Here is a 16,243-nt window from a genome sequence, read left to right on the forward strand (position 1 = left end):
CTAATCAGTTTGCTGCTTTTCCTTTTCAGTCTAATCTCAAGGTGGAGGCAGGGAAGTCCTTTAGGTCACCAACCTGGCCATACTCACTGGTCGGTATGTCTTAGCCCAGCCATGCACAGTGCAGTTTCCTGGGTTGCAGGAAAGAAATTTACTAGATTCCCCGAACAGTGTTGATGCGGGAATCCCTCCTACCAAGCCATTGTATTCTCCTTGTGGGGGAGGCCATGCCCACCGGGTGAAGACAGTGATTGCTAGCAGTTATACCAGCCGCTAGCAATAATCGCAAGGAAAATCCAGCAGGCTGGTTGTACCCAAAAGTTGATTGATCAACTTGATACATCTAGCCTGCCCATAGAATCTCGGCCGGTTCCTGCTGAGTGTATGACCTGCCTTAGTCTCAGGGCAGGATACACACATAAAATGGCTTCCATATACTTCACCTATTTAGTGGTCTGACCAGAATTGCATTTTAAACAAAATTCCCAAAAATACCAAATGCAGTTATGGTCCAGTTTAAAATAGAGGTTACTCACCTTCCTACATTTAATCAAATGATAAGGAAAACGACACGCTCTTATTTGGTGGTTAGAATCATAAGGGCATTGCAGAAGTCTAAACGGATCCTGTGCATCTAAAAACAAAAATAAAAAATGCTATGAGCATCATCCAAAATAGACAACTCATTCCATCACTTTTTAGCCATCTTACTTCCTCCTCAACCTGTTGAAGAAAAAAAAAAAAAACTGTTGAACAGCGTGCTCTAATAATCAAATACATTTAGAGAATCTTTATTGTTGTAAACGGCAACTGCTGTCTGTTGAAGGCATACAAAATCACACACCACAGAAAGTCCCTTTTTAGCCGAGGATCATGAGCTGCACAATAGTGCTGACTTACATCCAGAGGAAATTCCGACCGTGTGTGGGCTCTCTCACACGTTTTCCATCGGATTTTCCGACACACAAAGTTTGAGAGCTTGCTATAAAATTTTCCGACAACAAAATCCGTTGTCGGAATTTCCGATCGTGTGTACACAAATCCGACGCACAAAGTGCTACGCATGCTCAGAATAAATAAAGTGATGAAAGCTATTGGCTACTGCCCCGTTTATAGTCCCGACATAAGTGTTTTACGTCACCGCGTTCAGAATGATCAGATTTTCCGACAACTTTGTGTGACCGTGTGTATGCAAGACACGTTTGAGCCAACATCCGTCGGAAAAAAACCTAGGATTTTGTTGTCGGAATGTCCGATCAATGTCCGACCGTGTGTACGGGGCATTAGTATAGTGCTTTGGGGTGCAGGAGGCCATATATTGTAAATTGCAGGCATGTTTCCATACCTGGGACACACAACTGCTGAGTGCAGCGGACCACAGTATTCAATGACTGTATACGGGTTTTATGCCACTAGCTGTGTAAACCCACACACACTTAAAGGGGTTGTAAAGTTATTTTTTTTTTTTTTTTTAAATAACAAACATGTTATACTTACCTTCACTGTGCAGCTCGTTCTGCACAGAGTGGCCCCGAACCTGGTCTTCTGGGGTCCCTCGGCGGCTGTTTCAGCTCCTCCCCGCTATAGCCGCTCGCTGTATCACTCGGCCCCGCCCCCCGGCGCGCCGCGTCATCGGATGTGATTGACAGCAGCGCGAGCCAATGGCTGCGCTGCTTTCAATCCATCCACTGCAGCCAATCACCGACCAGGCTGAGCTGCAATGAAGATGACGAGCACGAGCAGCGAAGATTCGAGGCGTCAGGTAAGTAAAACGGGGGGGCTGGGGGCGGCGGTACTGTCAAAAGTTTTTTCACCTTAATGCATAGAATGCATTAAGGTGAAAAAATTTTTACCTTTACAACCCCTTTAAAAGCTGCAAGCCCCATATTATAGGCGGTTTACTTCAAGGGTTGCGCACCGATATGCATACACAGGTTTATACAAGTAGCGTCATAAACCTAGGTGCGGCCTTATACAGCCATTCTTAATTGTGGTCTACTGCATGTGGCAGCTGTGTAAAGCCACCCACACTATTTGATATATGTGCCATGTGCACAAGCCCCCTTACATTGTTTTTGTGTAGCGGTGTTTAGTTTAGGGAAAATTTTAGCCACAATGATGCAATGGAGACTTTTTTGTACAGAAGCAAACAAGAGAAAAGCAGAATTGTAATATATATATATATATATATATATATATATATATATATATATATATTACATTCGGACTTATTTGTAAATTCCATATGTTGGGAGTACAGTGCAGGACACAGGCTGAATATTCATTGCCCATGGGTTGTAGGCTGGTACCTTTGTGTGATTTCCTCCATGACTCTTCAGTTTTGTAGCAAGCAATGCAGAACAGGAACAGAGGAGGAGGGAGAGGAGGGGTGTTTGAGCAAATAAGGGCAGGCGAGCAACAAGACAAACAGAGCCAACAGGCTCAACAAGAACAAAAGGTCAATAAACCCAACTCAGAATTCTGCTGCAAGCACCTTGCAGCCAAAACCTTCATCCACAGAAGATTGTGGAGCAGTCAAGGTAAGATTCACAAATGGAGGAAAGGCATAAATTAGCCTGAATTGAGTCTAGGGGATCAAATATACTGGAAATATATGAACATGCTGCGATGAAAGGTCCTATACCCATTGGTCCAGCCAGTGACAATTTAGGTAAAACCCCTTCCAATGGTTGACTCCTGGGATGTGAACAGCTGGGATCACTGGACAGTATCTCAATCCATGAGATGTTCAGGCTTGCTGCCTTTAACCACTTCAATACAGGGCACTTATACACCCTTCCCGCCCAGACCAATTTTTAGCTTTCAGTGCTCTCACACTTTTGAATGACAATTACTCAGTCATGCTACACTGTACCCAAACAAAATCTTTATACATTTTTTTTCTCACAAATAGTTTTCTTTTGGTGGTATTTAATCGCCGCTGTGTTTTTTATTTTTAGCGATAAGCGACAATTTTTTAAAACACTTTTGCTTCTATTGTAAAATTTTGGAAGTCAGTCATTTTTCAATCATAAATTTGAGCCAAAATTTATATTGCTACATATATCTTTGGTAAAAACAGCCCAAATTAGTGGATATTTAGTCTGTGTGAAAGTTATAGTCTACAAGCTATGGTGCCAATCATTGAAAATTGATCACACTGATGGCCTATCTCATTTTTTGAGACACTAACAAGCAGTACAGTACAAATACCCCCAAAATGACCCTTTTTTGGAATAGCAGACAATCCAATGTATTTAGTAAGAGGCAGGGTGAGTTTTTTGAAGTTGTAATTTTCTCCCACAATTCTTGGAAAAATGAAGACTTTTTTTGCCCTCACAAAATTGTCATATTAAAACCACTTGCCGACCAGCTGCCGTGATTATCACCTTAGCTGTACGTCAGCTTGGGAACTGGCTTTTGTGGGCGCACGCTCACCCCCATTGGCCAGCCAATCAGCGGGTCATGGGGATCTGCCTGTGTAAACAAGGCAAATCTCCACTCTGACAGGGAAGATCACACAGATCCTGTCTTTCTGCTAAGCAGGATCTGCGTTTTCCCAGTCAGTCCCCTACACAGTTAGAAAACACCTGCAGGGAACACATTTAACTCCTTGATCCACCCTGATGTTAACCCCTTACCTGCCAGTGTCATTAGTACAATAACAGTGCATATTTTTAGCACTGATTACTTTATTAATGCCACTGGTTCCTCAAAAAAGTGTCAAAAAATGTCAGTTAGGTGTTCGATCTGTCCGCCGCAATGTCGCAGTTCCGCTAAAAATCACTGTTTGCCACAATTACTAATATATATATATATATATATATATATATATATATATATATATATATATATATATATATATATATATATATATATATATAATTTTTTACTAGTAATTGTGGCAAACAGTGATTTTTAGTGGAACTGCTAAATGGGGATCTGCCTGTGTACACAGGCAGATCCCAATTCTGTCACTGTGGGGATTAATCGTGGGTGGCCGGCGGACATAGAGTCCGCCGGACCCGCTGATTGGTTCCCCGGCTGGCCAATGGGGGGTGAGCATGCGCCCACAAAAGCCAGTTCCCAAGCTGACGTACAGCTAAGGCGATTCGCGGGATCTTGCCACAGTATAATCACTGCAGCTGGTCGGCAAATTATATATATATATATATATATATATATATATATATACATACACACACACACATATATATATATATATATATATATATATATATATATAAATCTATCCTCCTGAGTATAGTGATATCACATGTGTGAGACTTACACAGCCTGCCCATATACAGAGGCCCAATATCCAAGTAGCACCTCCAGGCGTTCTAGGAGCATAAATTACACATCTAATTTAATTCCTACCTATCACACTTTTGAAGGCACCAGGACAATGGAATTACCCACAAAATGACCCCATTTAGCAAAGCAAACACCCCAATGTATATTCTATGAGGCATAAGGAATCTTTTAAACCTGTAATTTTTTTTCCAAAAGTTTTAAAGCACATGGCAGGTATCTATTTACTCGGCATAACATCTTACACATTATACAAAAAAACTTGGACTGTTTTTTTTTTTTTTTTTTTTAAACTATTATTCAAAAGTGCATTTTGTCCAAAGAAAACTGCGTTTGAAAGAACCGCTGCCCAAATACGGTTTGACATAAAATATTGCAAAGATCGCCATTTTATTCTCTAGGGTCTAGGCAAAAAGAAAAAAAAAATATATGAAATGTCTGGGGGTTCTATGTAATTTTCTAGCAAAAAAATACCAAATTAAACTTGTAAACAAAATGTTCCAGACAAGGCCTGGCCTTAAAGTGGTTAATTGTCACAGCTTTTAGCTTAAAGCAAAACTCTGGGATTTTCAAAAAGAAAAAATCCCCCAATAGTACACCCCCTACACAAAACAGTTATTACATTTGTGAAATGTCTTACCATGTAAGAGAAATGTCTGATTGAATGTTCAGGAAGTTAGCTCTGTGATTTAAAAAAAATGCAGCCTGTATTCTGGCAGGGAGGATCTCTAAGAACAGTGGATTACATCACATCCTCTCCTCTCTCTCTAAACTGTAATCAGACTACATTTCCCATGAATCCTTTGGATTGCAATGAATGTGCGAGGGTACACTAAGCTTGTACATGTAAAATGTGAACACCCCTCATTCTGCAGCCAGCAAGTAATGCTACTCAGTAACACGGTATGATGATAGGTTACAGCTTTAAAAATGCATATTAATATAATATAAAATTTAATGCATTAAATACATTTTTATTAAATTAATAAATGTAATGCATTTAATAAAAATGCAAACCAGTGCCGCATGAGGGTCATTATCAGAAATCATCGGGATGACAGAGCGGGTGATATCCCACCGTGACAGGTATTGTATGGGAAATAATGATCTCTAATTTCTCACCTCCCGCCTCCATTGGAACAGTGCGCTGTCAATCAAAATGCCGGCGGGAGGTGACTGGCAGGGAGCAGAGGAGGACGACACCTCCTCCATGGGCGGCACAGACCAGGGGCTGTGAGATCCTCTGCCCACTAGAGGAAATAAAACTCCCTACTCGCTTTACAGAGAATTACATGGGAGTGTCAGAGCGCTGGCTGAGGATACAGGAGAAATAGCAGCCAGCGGTCTAACAGGATGTCACTGGGCAATAACGTTTTTTCAGCAAGATCAGCAGGCTATTAGAGGAACTACAGAGCTCAGAACATGGATAGCCGAGTTGGTTAAGTTAGGAGATCAGCAACAAGGACATGGAAAAAAGGTTTTTGCCCGGAGTTCGGCTTTAAGACGTGCAGCTCTTTTTCTACACATTTACTTGTCACTTCTCACAATGTGGGTATTGCACGGATGCAGTTGTCGATTTAAACTGTATACATAGCTGTGTTTTTTGCCTCACATTCTCTGTATGCATCATAGAGGTCCTCCCTCTTGCTGTTTTTTGGCACTTTCATAGACTCTGTTGAGCCACTTTTTATATCCACGTTTTTGAAACCTATGCCTAAGGATTACTGCCTATTCTTCAAAATCCACAGTTACATAGTTGGTAAGGTTGGAAAAAAGAGACACAAGTTCATCAAGTCCAACCTGTGTGTGTGCTTTTATGTCAATATTACATTGTATTTGACATGTTTCTACATTAAACCTCATTTGCCATGCAATTGCCCACCCCGCTAATTTTTTTAGATCCTCTTGCAAGGTTTCCACATCCTGCAGAGAAGCCACTGCCCTGCATAACTTAGCATTGCCCGCAAATACTGAGATTGAGCTGTTTATCCAATTCTCCAGATAATTTATGAATAAATTAAACAGGATTGGTCCCAGGACAGAACCCTGGGGTACCCCCCTTCCCATACCAGTCCATTCCAAGTACTTCCCATTTATCACCACCCTCTGAACTCTCCCCTGTAGCCAGTTTTCAATTTAAGTGCTCAACCTTTGGTCCATGCTGGCAGACCTTAGGTTTGAACAGTAAACGTTTTTGGGGGACTGTATCGAATGCCATGCAAAATCGAGATACACCACATCTACAGGCCTTCCTTTAGATGGCAGCTCACTTCCTCATAGAAGGTTAATAGATTTTGGTTTGGCAAGAACGATTTTTCATGAATACATGCCGATTAATGCTAATGATACCGTTTTCATTGCGGAAATCTTGTATACAGTCCCTTATCGTCCCTTCCAAGAGCTTGCATGCTGATGTTAGGCTACCTGGTCTGTAATTCCCCGGAGAATATCTTGGTCCTTTAAATATTGGTGTCACGAGGATAAACCTTGTAGTTTTGGTTACTGAAGTGTTGGGAGTTAAGCAACCCAGGATTTTTATTAGCTCTTTTAAATTTATTACACATTAGGATGCACTGGCCAGTACCCTTATTTAATATGGTATTCCCCTTATGTTTCCTATTTGTGTGATTTATACCGAAACTAATTGACCTGTGGTCACAGTTTCCTAGGTTGCCCCGTATTTCCACACCTGTGATCAGGTCTGTATTGTTGGTGATCAGTAGATCTTGTAACGCATTGTTTCTTGTTGGTAAATCTACCATCTGACCCATGAAAAATTGTCCTGTAAGACATTTAGGAAATTAAGAGCTTTAGACGAATGCGCTGTTCCTTTGGCCCAGTCCATGTCTGGATAATTAAAATCCCCCGTTCAAAATGACACTTCCCATCCTTGCCGCCATTCCCAACTGTGATAGGAGGTCCGCCTTCCCCCTCCCTCTTTTTGGTTAGGGGGCTTATAGCATACTCCCAGTATTACTTTTCCCTTGGTTTCCTCCCTTTGTAGTTCTACCCATAAGGATTCCACCTCCTCCCTTGCACCATTGGTGATGTCTTCCCTCACATTCACTTGTACATCATTCTTGATATACAGGCATACCCCTCCCCCTTTTTTAACCCTCTCTATTAGGGTTGTCCCGATACCGATACTAGTATCGGTATCGGCACCGATACCGAGCATTTGCCCAAGTACTTGTACTCGGGCAAATGCTCCCGATGCTTCCCCGATACCTGGAGGACAGCTGTGATCGGCGCGTGGGGGAGTTACAAGATTCTCCCCCAGCGGCTTTCACCAGTTTTAGTGACATACAGCGGTGATCGGTCACAGCTGACTGTCACTGCATCCTCCTCCGTGCCCCCTCCGTTCCTCTGTGCCTCTCCGCTGTCCCCTGCATTCCTCTCTCCTTATCTGTCCCCCTCCGTTCTCCCCCTCCGTTCCTCTCTCCTTATCTCTCCCCCTCCGTTCCTCTATCCTTATCTGTCCCCTGCATTCCTCTCTCATCTGTTCCCTCCGTTCTCCCCCTCAGTTCCTCCGTCCTCCCCCTCCTTCCTTTGTGTATGGAGAGAGTCAGCTGACTCTGTCCATTCACATAACTGAAACATTGTAATCTTCTGTGATTACGATGTGTCAGTTTATGAATGGAGAGAAGCCGCTGTCATCTCTCCATTCATTCTCAGTGCAGCTGAGGCTGCAGAGAAAGGGACTGGGGAATCTCTATCCTCTGTCTCTTTCTCTGTCTCAAGGGGGAGATATCAGAGGTCTGTTAAGACCCCTGATATCTCACCAAAGCCCCCCAACAGGGCTGATTTAAAAAAAAAAAAAAAAAAAACAATAAATAATAAAAAAATATTATTGTAAAAAATAAAAATTGTAAAAGAAAACAAAAAAAAACCACACACACATACAACGTTCACCCCCCCCCCCCCCCCCCAAAAAAAAATAGCAAAAAAAAAAATGTCACGTGACATTAAAAAAAAAGTATCGGTAATCGGCATCGGCGAGTACTTGAAAAAAAGTATCGGTACTTGTACTCGGTCCTAAAAAAGTGGTATCGGGACAACCCTACTCTCTATCTCTGTAATATAGGGAAGACCCTTGAAAGGTTGCCAGCCAATCATGAGAGCTATTGAACCAAGTCACTGAAATTCCCACAAAATCAAAATCCTTCTGATACATTAGCAGGTAGCTCATAGTTTTGTCCGGACACATACTATCTCCTTTTTGGGTGTTCTGAGGTTGCAAATAATAGGATTTTTTATAACAGCTTACCTGTAAAATCCTTTTCTTGGAGTACAACATAGGAGACAGAGCCTCAAGTAATTACTTATTGGGTTATAGCCTACCTTCAGGTGTTGACACTGGCAATCAATAAAGGAAGATAAAATATGTTGGTGCGCTTATCAAACTATCCCCATCTGTTGGAGTGGTGCTTATATATAAAATCCTGAACCATAAAAACACCCTGATATAATCAGTAAAGTGAATAAGTGCAAATAATCAATGAAGTGAATAAATGCAAAAAAATGCATCAAAAAACATATACCCTGATATCACAATCAGTAAAGTGAATAGGTGCAAATATATCAAATCAATAAAGTGAATAAATGCAAATAGATGCATCAAAAAACATAAGGGAACACACATCCCTAGATATATGTAGATGGGAAAAAAAATAAGTAAATAGTGCTGTTTGTGTTAATCCAGCTGAGGTCTAAATGTCCAATCACTTGCCTTTGATGAACTTGCTTGTATTTCAATTCTAACAGATCACAGTTGCATGATGAATTACATTTGAAAGGTGAGGATTCACATACAGATAAAAGAAAAACCATCATTGCGCAGTGTTTTAAATGCTACAAGCCTGGGCAAACAATGTAATCCACTCACACATTTGCAGTAGCTGAATCGCTTTTGTTATAATGGTCAGACAGCTTCACCGCTCATACAGCTATCGCTGTGTTTGCCGAACACTATGCGAAGACGTCACTGACTCCTTCTCCCCACGCGTATCATCACATGTCACGTGACTTTCTCAAGAGAAAGTCACGTGACATGTGATGATATGCGTGGGGAGGAGTCAGTGACGTCTTCGCATAGTGTGAGTGGATTACATTGTTTACCCAGGCTTGTAGCATTTAAAACACTGCGCAATGATGGTTTTTCCTTTTATCTTTATGTGAATCATCACCTTTCAAATGTAATTCATCATGCAACTGTGATCTGTGAGAATTGAAATACAAGCAAGTTCATCAAAAGGCAAGTGATTGGACATTTAGACCTCAGCTGGATTAACACAAACATACACTAATTATTGCTTTTTTTTTCATCTACATATATCTAGGGATGTGTGTTCCCTTATATGTTTTTTGATGCATCTATTTGCATTCATTCACTTTATTGATTGATTATTTATTTGCACTTATTCACTTTACTGATTATATCAGGGTGTTTTTATGGTTCAGGATTTTATATATAAGCACCACTCCAACAGATGGGGATAGTTTGATAAGCGCACCAACATATTTTATCTTGATTTATAACAGGTGTCACAGCACTAATTGGTTGGTTGCAGCTTACACATTTCTTTTTGGTGTTTTGCCATTTTATAGAGAATCCACCTCAGCGCTTTAGTTTTCTTTTTTCACAATCAATAAAGTTTACTCCCCTATATAACCCCTCCACCTTCCAGGAGTACCTCAGTTTTTGTAGCCAAGCAATATAAGCAATATAGTTATACTCCGTAAGACAGAAGGGAGGGACACCTATGTCCTATGATGTACTCCAAGAAAAGGATTTTACAGGTAAGCTGTTATAAAAAAAAATCTTATTTTCTTTATCGTACATCATAGGACACAGGGCCTCAAGTAACTACTTACTGGTACATCCCAAAGCAATGCCACTTGAGGGGAGGGAGACACAGCCCATAGGGCACCCGCAGACCTGAGGATTTATACTGCTACCTGCAGCATACAGCGCCCAAAGGCAACATCCTCATTCTTTCTTACATCCACTTGATAAAAATTTGTGAATGTATGGACCGAAGACCAAGTTGCGGCCTTGCAGATCTGAGTAAAGGAGGCCTGGTCACGCACTATCCAAGAAACACTAATCGCTTTGGTAGAGTGCGTCTTAACTTGAATAGGGGAATCTTATCTCTTAAATCATAAGTTTAAATTATAACTTGCCAAATCCTCTTAGCAACAGTGGATTTTGACGCTGCCTGTCCTTTCTTAGGACCCTCTGGCAGAATAAATAAGACATCAGTCTTACGAATCTGAGCAGTCTTACTACTACTGCCCTCACTACATCAAGATAATGTAGTGACTTATCTTCCCTGAAACATGGTCTTGGGAAAAAATGATGGCAGGACAATGTCTTCATTCAGATGAAGGTCTGAAATCACTTTTGGCAAAAAGCTTGGACGAGGGCGTAACACTCTGTCCTCGTAAATATTCAAATATGGCTCTTTACAAGAAAGAGCAGCCAAACTTGATACCCTCCTAGCTGAGGATATAGCAATAAAAAAAATATCAGCTTCCTAGTCAGGAGGACCAGCAGAATATGCTGTAATGGTTCAAATGACTGTTTTGTAACACTGACAAACTAAATTCAAGTCTCAAGGGCTTTAAGAGTGATTAAACTGGTGGATTAATCCGCATCACTCCCTGCAAGAAAAAACCCCGGACTAGATCAGGTGTAGCAAGCATTATTTGATATAAAACCGATAAGGCTGAGACCTGGCCCTTAATAATACTTAAGGCCAACTTCATCCCTACGTCCAATAGTAGAAAGGCAAGAATTCTGCCTAGAATATATCTCCGAGCGTGCCAACTCTTGGATTTACACCAGGAAACATAAGCTTTCCAAACTCTATAATATAGCTCTGGAAGCTGGCTTCCTTGCGCTGAATAAAGTCGAGATAACTGACCTAGAAAATCCACGTTTCTTCAGAATGTGGGTTTCAATAGCCAAGCCGTTAAATTTAGCGTTCCTAAAGTAGGATGGAATATCGCCCCCCGCGAGAGCAGGTCTGGTCCTTGTAACCCCTCCTGGGAGAGGCCAAGGACCCTCCACTGCCATCTTTACGATTCCTGCATACCATGACCTTCTGGGCCCTGCTGGTGCTACCAGAATTACCGGCTTTCTTTCCAGTTTGAACCTGCAAGGAAGTCGAGGTAGCAACTGAATCGCGGGGAATGCATAGCTCAGTGAAAACTGATCCCACAGGATTACTGGCGCATATGTTTTGTATGTGAGTGGATCCCTTGTTCTGGACACAAAGTTGTTTAACTTCATGTTGAATCTGAAGGCTAGAAGATCTATGTCTTGAGTCCCCCATCGTTGGCAAACAGCCCAAAACACTTCGGGTGAAGAGACCATTCCTGTGGGAATAACTGCTGGTGACAGATAGTCCGCCAGCCAATTTTGTACTCCCGGAATGAAAACTGCCCATAGGGATGGGACATTCCTTACTGCCCAAGTTAGGATATGGTTCACCTCTCTCTGAACTGAGAGACTCTAGGTGCCCCCTTGGTGATTGATATAGGCCAACAGTCGTGGTATTGTCGGATTGAATCCGGACAGTACAATTCTCTAACCTGGAGGTCCAGGTTTTCAGAGCCAGCTACACTGTCCGAATCTCTAGGATATTGATGGCAGGGCTCTTTGAGTTTTGATCACCGTCTCTGGACAGTTGTCTTTCTGGTACTGCTCCCCAGTCTGAGAGGCTGGCATCTGTCGTTACTACTTTTCCTGGAGTGGGAGAGATGGATCTAGCACGCTTCCTATCCCCTTCAATGGAGGATGTGATTAAAGCGGCTAAAACTTCCTCTAAGCCTTGCACGGCAGAGGAAAATACAATCTCAGTCCCATATACAGGGGCTTAAGTATGAAAAGCAGTAGCACCACCAGCCGATTCTAACGGCTCACCCTGGCTTGCCATGCCAGGTATCCCCAGAGAGGATGACAATGTGGAGGCATGACTGGAGTTCCCAGTGCCTGGGGGTGGTTAGCACTCTAGTAGTAAGCCTTGAAGCCATAGTGCAAAGCACAAAAGCAGAGGCCCTCTAAGTTTGTTCTATTTACTTGAACAATATTAGGAAAAAAACAATGGCAGCATAGAAGGACAATAAGTTTTTTTCCTGTACTGTATATGCCTGTGTAAACCTCTCACAAGCACCAGCGCGTCTGTGTGTCAGCCTTGCTTTTGCTGCTCTGATAGACACCGTCTGTTACAGAGTATCAGCTCTAAAAGCTTTTAAGTTTTTTTCAGGTTTGAGCCCGATTACTGTGCGCCATGTGTTGTAAGGACACAGAGTCCACACACGGCGCCAACCGCTTAAGCCACGCCCCTTCCTTGCCCTCCTTTCTCTGACGTCAGCTTTGCGTGCGGCGGCGCCTTACATCGTACACAGCAGAGGAGGAGAGGAAACTGCAGCCATGCTGCGATGTCTCATATTACCAGCAAGCAATGTTCTGTGTATCCCTCTGTTATCCTATGTTTCTTATCATCTCCATGTCCTTACCATCTTTGGCCCAGGCCTTTCATTCACGCATACATATCTTTATGCCAATACTTACTTTAGAAGCCTGACAAACATATTCACATCCTATACTCTTTATGGACCAACGAGGTCTCTTTGGATACATCACTACACCCTTGCCATGCCTGCTCTCCGTTTGGCCCCTGGTGGGGTCCCATCTGACTCCGCCCCCTCAGCTCCCTGGTGAGGCACCTGCTACCGCCGTCTTGGAGCTGCACACCTGTTAGCCAAGGTCAAGCTCAGTGGTAAGTATGGGGACCTATGACCCCTCCTACCCTGTGCCTTTATGATCAATACTGTGCCATATTGACAAAAATATATACGTTTTTTCATCCTAGGTACATTGTTACACACATCCACCCCTGAAGAGTGAGCTGGATCTTGCGAAACTAGTCGGGTAGTATGACTACCATTACAGCTATGTACCAATACCTCTTGTTTATGTATCTTTTTTAAATTGGCAGCTGTTGGTGTTATCTATGCATGTAAACAATTTTATTTGAATAAACCTTATACTCTATTTACTACTGTTATGTTTACTGGCGGAAACGGTACCCATGTACCGGGGCGAATCTTTAGTTTTACTGTGTATTAGCAACAACATAGAAGGGCAGGCGAGCAGCGGGGGGAGGGTGTAAGGTTTACATATATCCTCCGCCACTCATTTTCCCATTAGGGGGAAAGAAACCCCCCCTCCAGTTGCTGAGACACGCGCTGTTTTAAGCACTTTTAAACAGGGCATTTACACTTTAACTCATAGTTACATAGTAGGTGAGGTTGAAAAAAAGACAAGTCCATCAAGTCCAACCTATGTGTGATTATGTGTCAGTATTACATTGTATATACCTGTATGTTGTGGTCATTCAGGTGCTTATCTAATAGTTTCTTGAAGCTATCGATGCTCCCCGCTGAGACCACCGCCTGTGGAAGGGAATTCCACATCCTTGCCGCTCTTACAGTAAAGAACCCTCTACGTAGTTTAAGGTTAAACCTCTTTTCTTCTAATTTTAATGAGTGGCTACGAGCCTTGTTAAACTCTCTTCTGCAAAAAAGTTTTATTTCTATTGTAGGGTCACCAGTATGGTATTTGTATATTGAAACCATATCCCCTCTCAAGCGTCTCTTCTCCAGAGAGAATAAGTTCAGTGCTCGCAACCTTTCCTCATAACCAAGATCCTCCAGACCGTTTATTAGCTTTGTTGCCCTTCTTTGTACATGCTCCATTTCCAGTACATCCTTCCTGAGGACTGGTGCCCAGAACTGGACAGCATACTCTAGGTGCGGCTGGACCAGAGTCTTGTAGAGTGGGAGAATTATCGTTTTATCTCTGGAGTTGATCCCCTTTTTAATGCATGCCAATATTCTGTTTGCTTTGTTAGCAGCAGCTTGGCATTGCATGCCATTGCTGAGCCTATCATCTACTAAGACCCCCAGGTCCCTTTCCATCCTAGATTCCCCCAGAGGTTCTCCCCCCAATGTATAGATTGCATTCATATTTTTGCCACCCAAATGCATTATTTTACATTGAACCTCATTTGCCATGTAGTTGCCCACCCCATTAATTTGTTCAGATCTTCTTGCAAGGTTTCCACATCCTGCGGAGAAGTTATTGCCCTGCTTAGCTTAGTATCGTCTGCAAATACAGAGATTGAACTGTTTATCCCATCCTCCAGGTCGTTTATGAACAAATTAAATAGGATTGGTCCCAGCACAGAACCCTGGGGAACCCCACTACCCACCCCTGACCATTCCGAGTACTCCCCATTTATCACCACCCTCTGAAATCGCCCTTGTAGCCAGTTTTCAATCCATGTATTCACCCTATGGTCCATGCCAATGGACCTTAATTTGTACAGTAAACGTTTATGGGGAACTGTGTCAAATGCTTTTGCAAAGTCCAGATTCACCACGTCTACGGGCCTTCCTTTATCTAGATGGCAACTCAGCTCCTCATAGAAGGTTAGTAGATTTGTTTGGCAAGAACGATTCTTCATGAATCCATGCTGATTACTGCTAATGATACCGTTCTCATTACTAAAATCTTGTATATAGTCCCTTATCATCCCCTCCAAGAGTTTACATACTATTGATGTTAGGCTAACTGGTCTGAAATTCCCAGGGATGTATTTTGGGCCCTTTTTAAATATTGGTACTACATTGACTTTTCTCCAATCAGCTGGTACCATTCCAGTCAGTAGACTGTCAGTAAAAATTAGGAAAAATTTTACGGTCTGGCAATCACTTGACTGAGTTCCCTAAGTACCCTCGGATGCAAGCCATCTGGTCCTGGTGATTTATTAATGTTAAGTTTCTCAAGTCTAATTTTAATTCTGTCCTCTGCCGGAGGTGCATGGAGGTGCTTCCTGTGTTGTGTCATGAGGATAAACACTGTAGAGGAGTACATAAGGCATTACAATATATTTTAAAGAAAAGCTATAGGTCCGTCCCTGCTAAAGGGCTGGTAACCGACTGAGAAGTCAGCCCAGTTCTCCAGGAACCCAAACCCCTCCTTTCTACACCAGCTCCTCAGCCACTTGTTTACTTCCCTAATCTCCTGCTACCTTTCTGGTGTGGCTAGGGGTACCAGAAGTATTTCTGAGACTACCTTGGAGGTCCTATTCCCCAATTTGGCTCCTAAATCCCTAAAATCTTTTTTTTTTTTTTTTTTTTTTTTTTTTTTTAGAAAGGGGTTTTTAGGACTTTGAGTGAGGCACAAGACACATGGTACGAGAAATTGTTTAATTGGCATATAAACAAAGTGTTGAACCTGAGTATTTTTATCTATATACACACACACACACACACACACAAGGCGACGGCATAGAAAAGAAAGAGGAATTTGTGTATGTACATGCACGCATCTGAAATAGCATAGTATCCCATGGAAGTAAATAGTATAAAAAGCCAATGCTTACTGAGCAATTGATACTAATGCTTTATAGAATGTAAATGAATCACAGTTGAGGTGAAGCTAAGTGTTGGGAACATGAGGACATTGATGGGCTTGACGCGTTTGTGACCAGTTGCCACTCATCAGGAGCAAACGCATAGCATATGTTAAAAAAAAAAAAAAAAAAGTACCAAAAATAGGATCTAATGTTTTGCCCAGATGAGAAAAAGGTAGGGGCAAGGGAAAACATGGTGTATATCTTCCTGGAATACTTGCATATAAATGGTTCTAAATAAGCAGTGTTGCAAGCCGGGATCTGGGAGGCAAGTCTATCACGGGAGCTGGGGGAATGAAGTTAAAGGAGAAAGCAAGCACACCAACACACCCCAGGAGCACCCTCCAAACATTAATAGGCAAAAGGTGAAAAAATATGATTCCCTTCACTTTGTATCTACAACGCTTTGGTGCTCAGTCTGAGGCTGTGGAACTTTGTGTAAGTGG

At 42.2% G+C, this 16,243-nt stretch overlaps 1 protein-coding gene across 1 annotated transcript in view; it reads right to left on the reverse strand.

The window, feature by feature from the left end:
• LOC141127322 (gametocyte-specific factor 1-like) overlaps positions 1-16,243 on the reverse strand; it is a 191,605-nt gene that overhangs the window by 82,468 nt on the left and 92,894 nt on the right. Inside the window, exon 4 of the mRNA XM_073613637.1 lies at positions 534-631. Within this exon, the coding sequence (XP_073469738.1) occupies positions 534-631 (98 nt within the window). The remainder of the gene's footprint in view (positions 1-533; positions 632-16,243) is intronic.

This window comes from Aquarana catesbeiana, linkage group LG02 (assembly GCF_042186555.1).
Source record: "Aquarana catesbeiana isolate 2022-GZ linkage group LG02, ASM4218655v1, whole genome shotgun sequence".
NCBI classification, from domain to species: domain Eukaryota; kingdom Metazoa; phylum Chordata; class Amphibia; order Anura; family Ranidae; genus Aquarana; species Aquarana catesbeiana.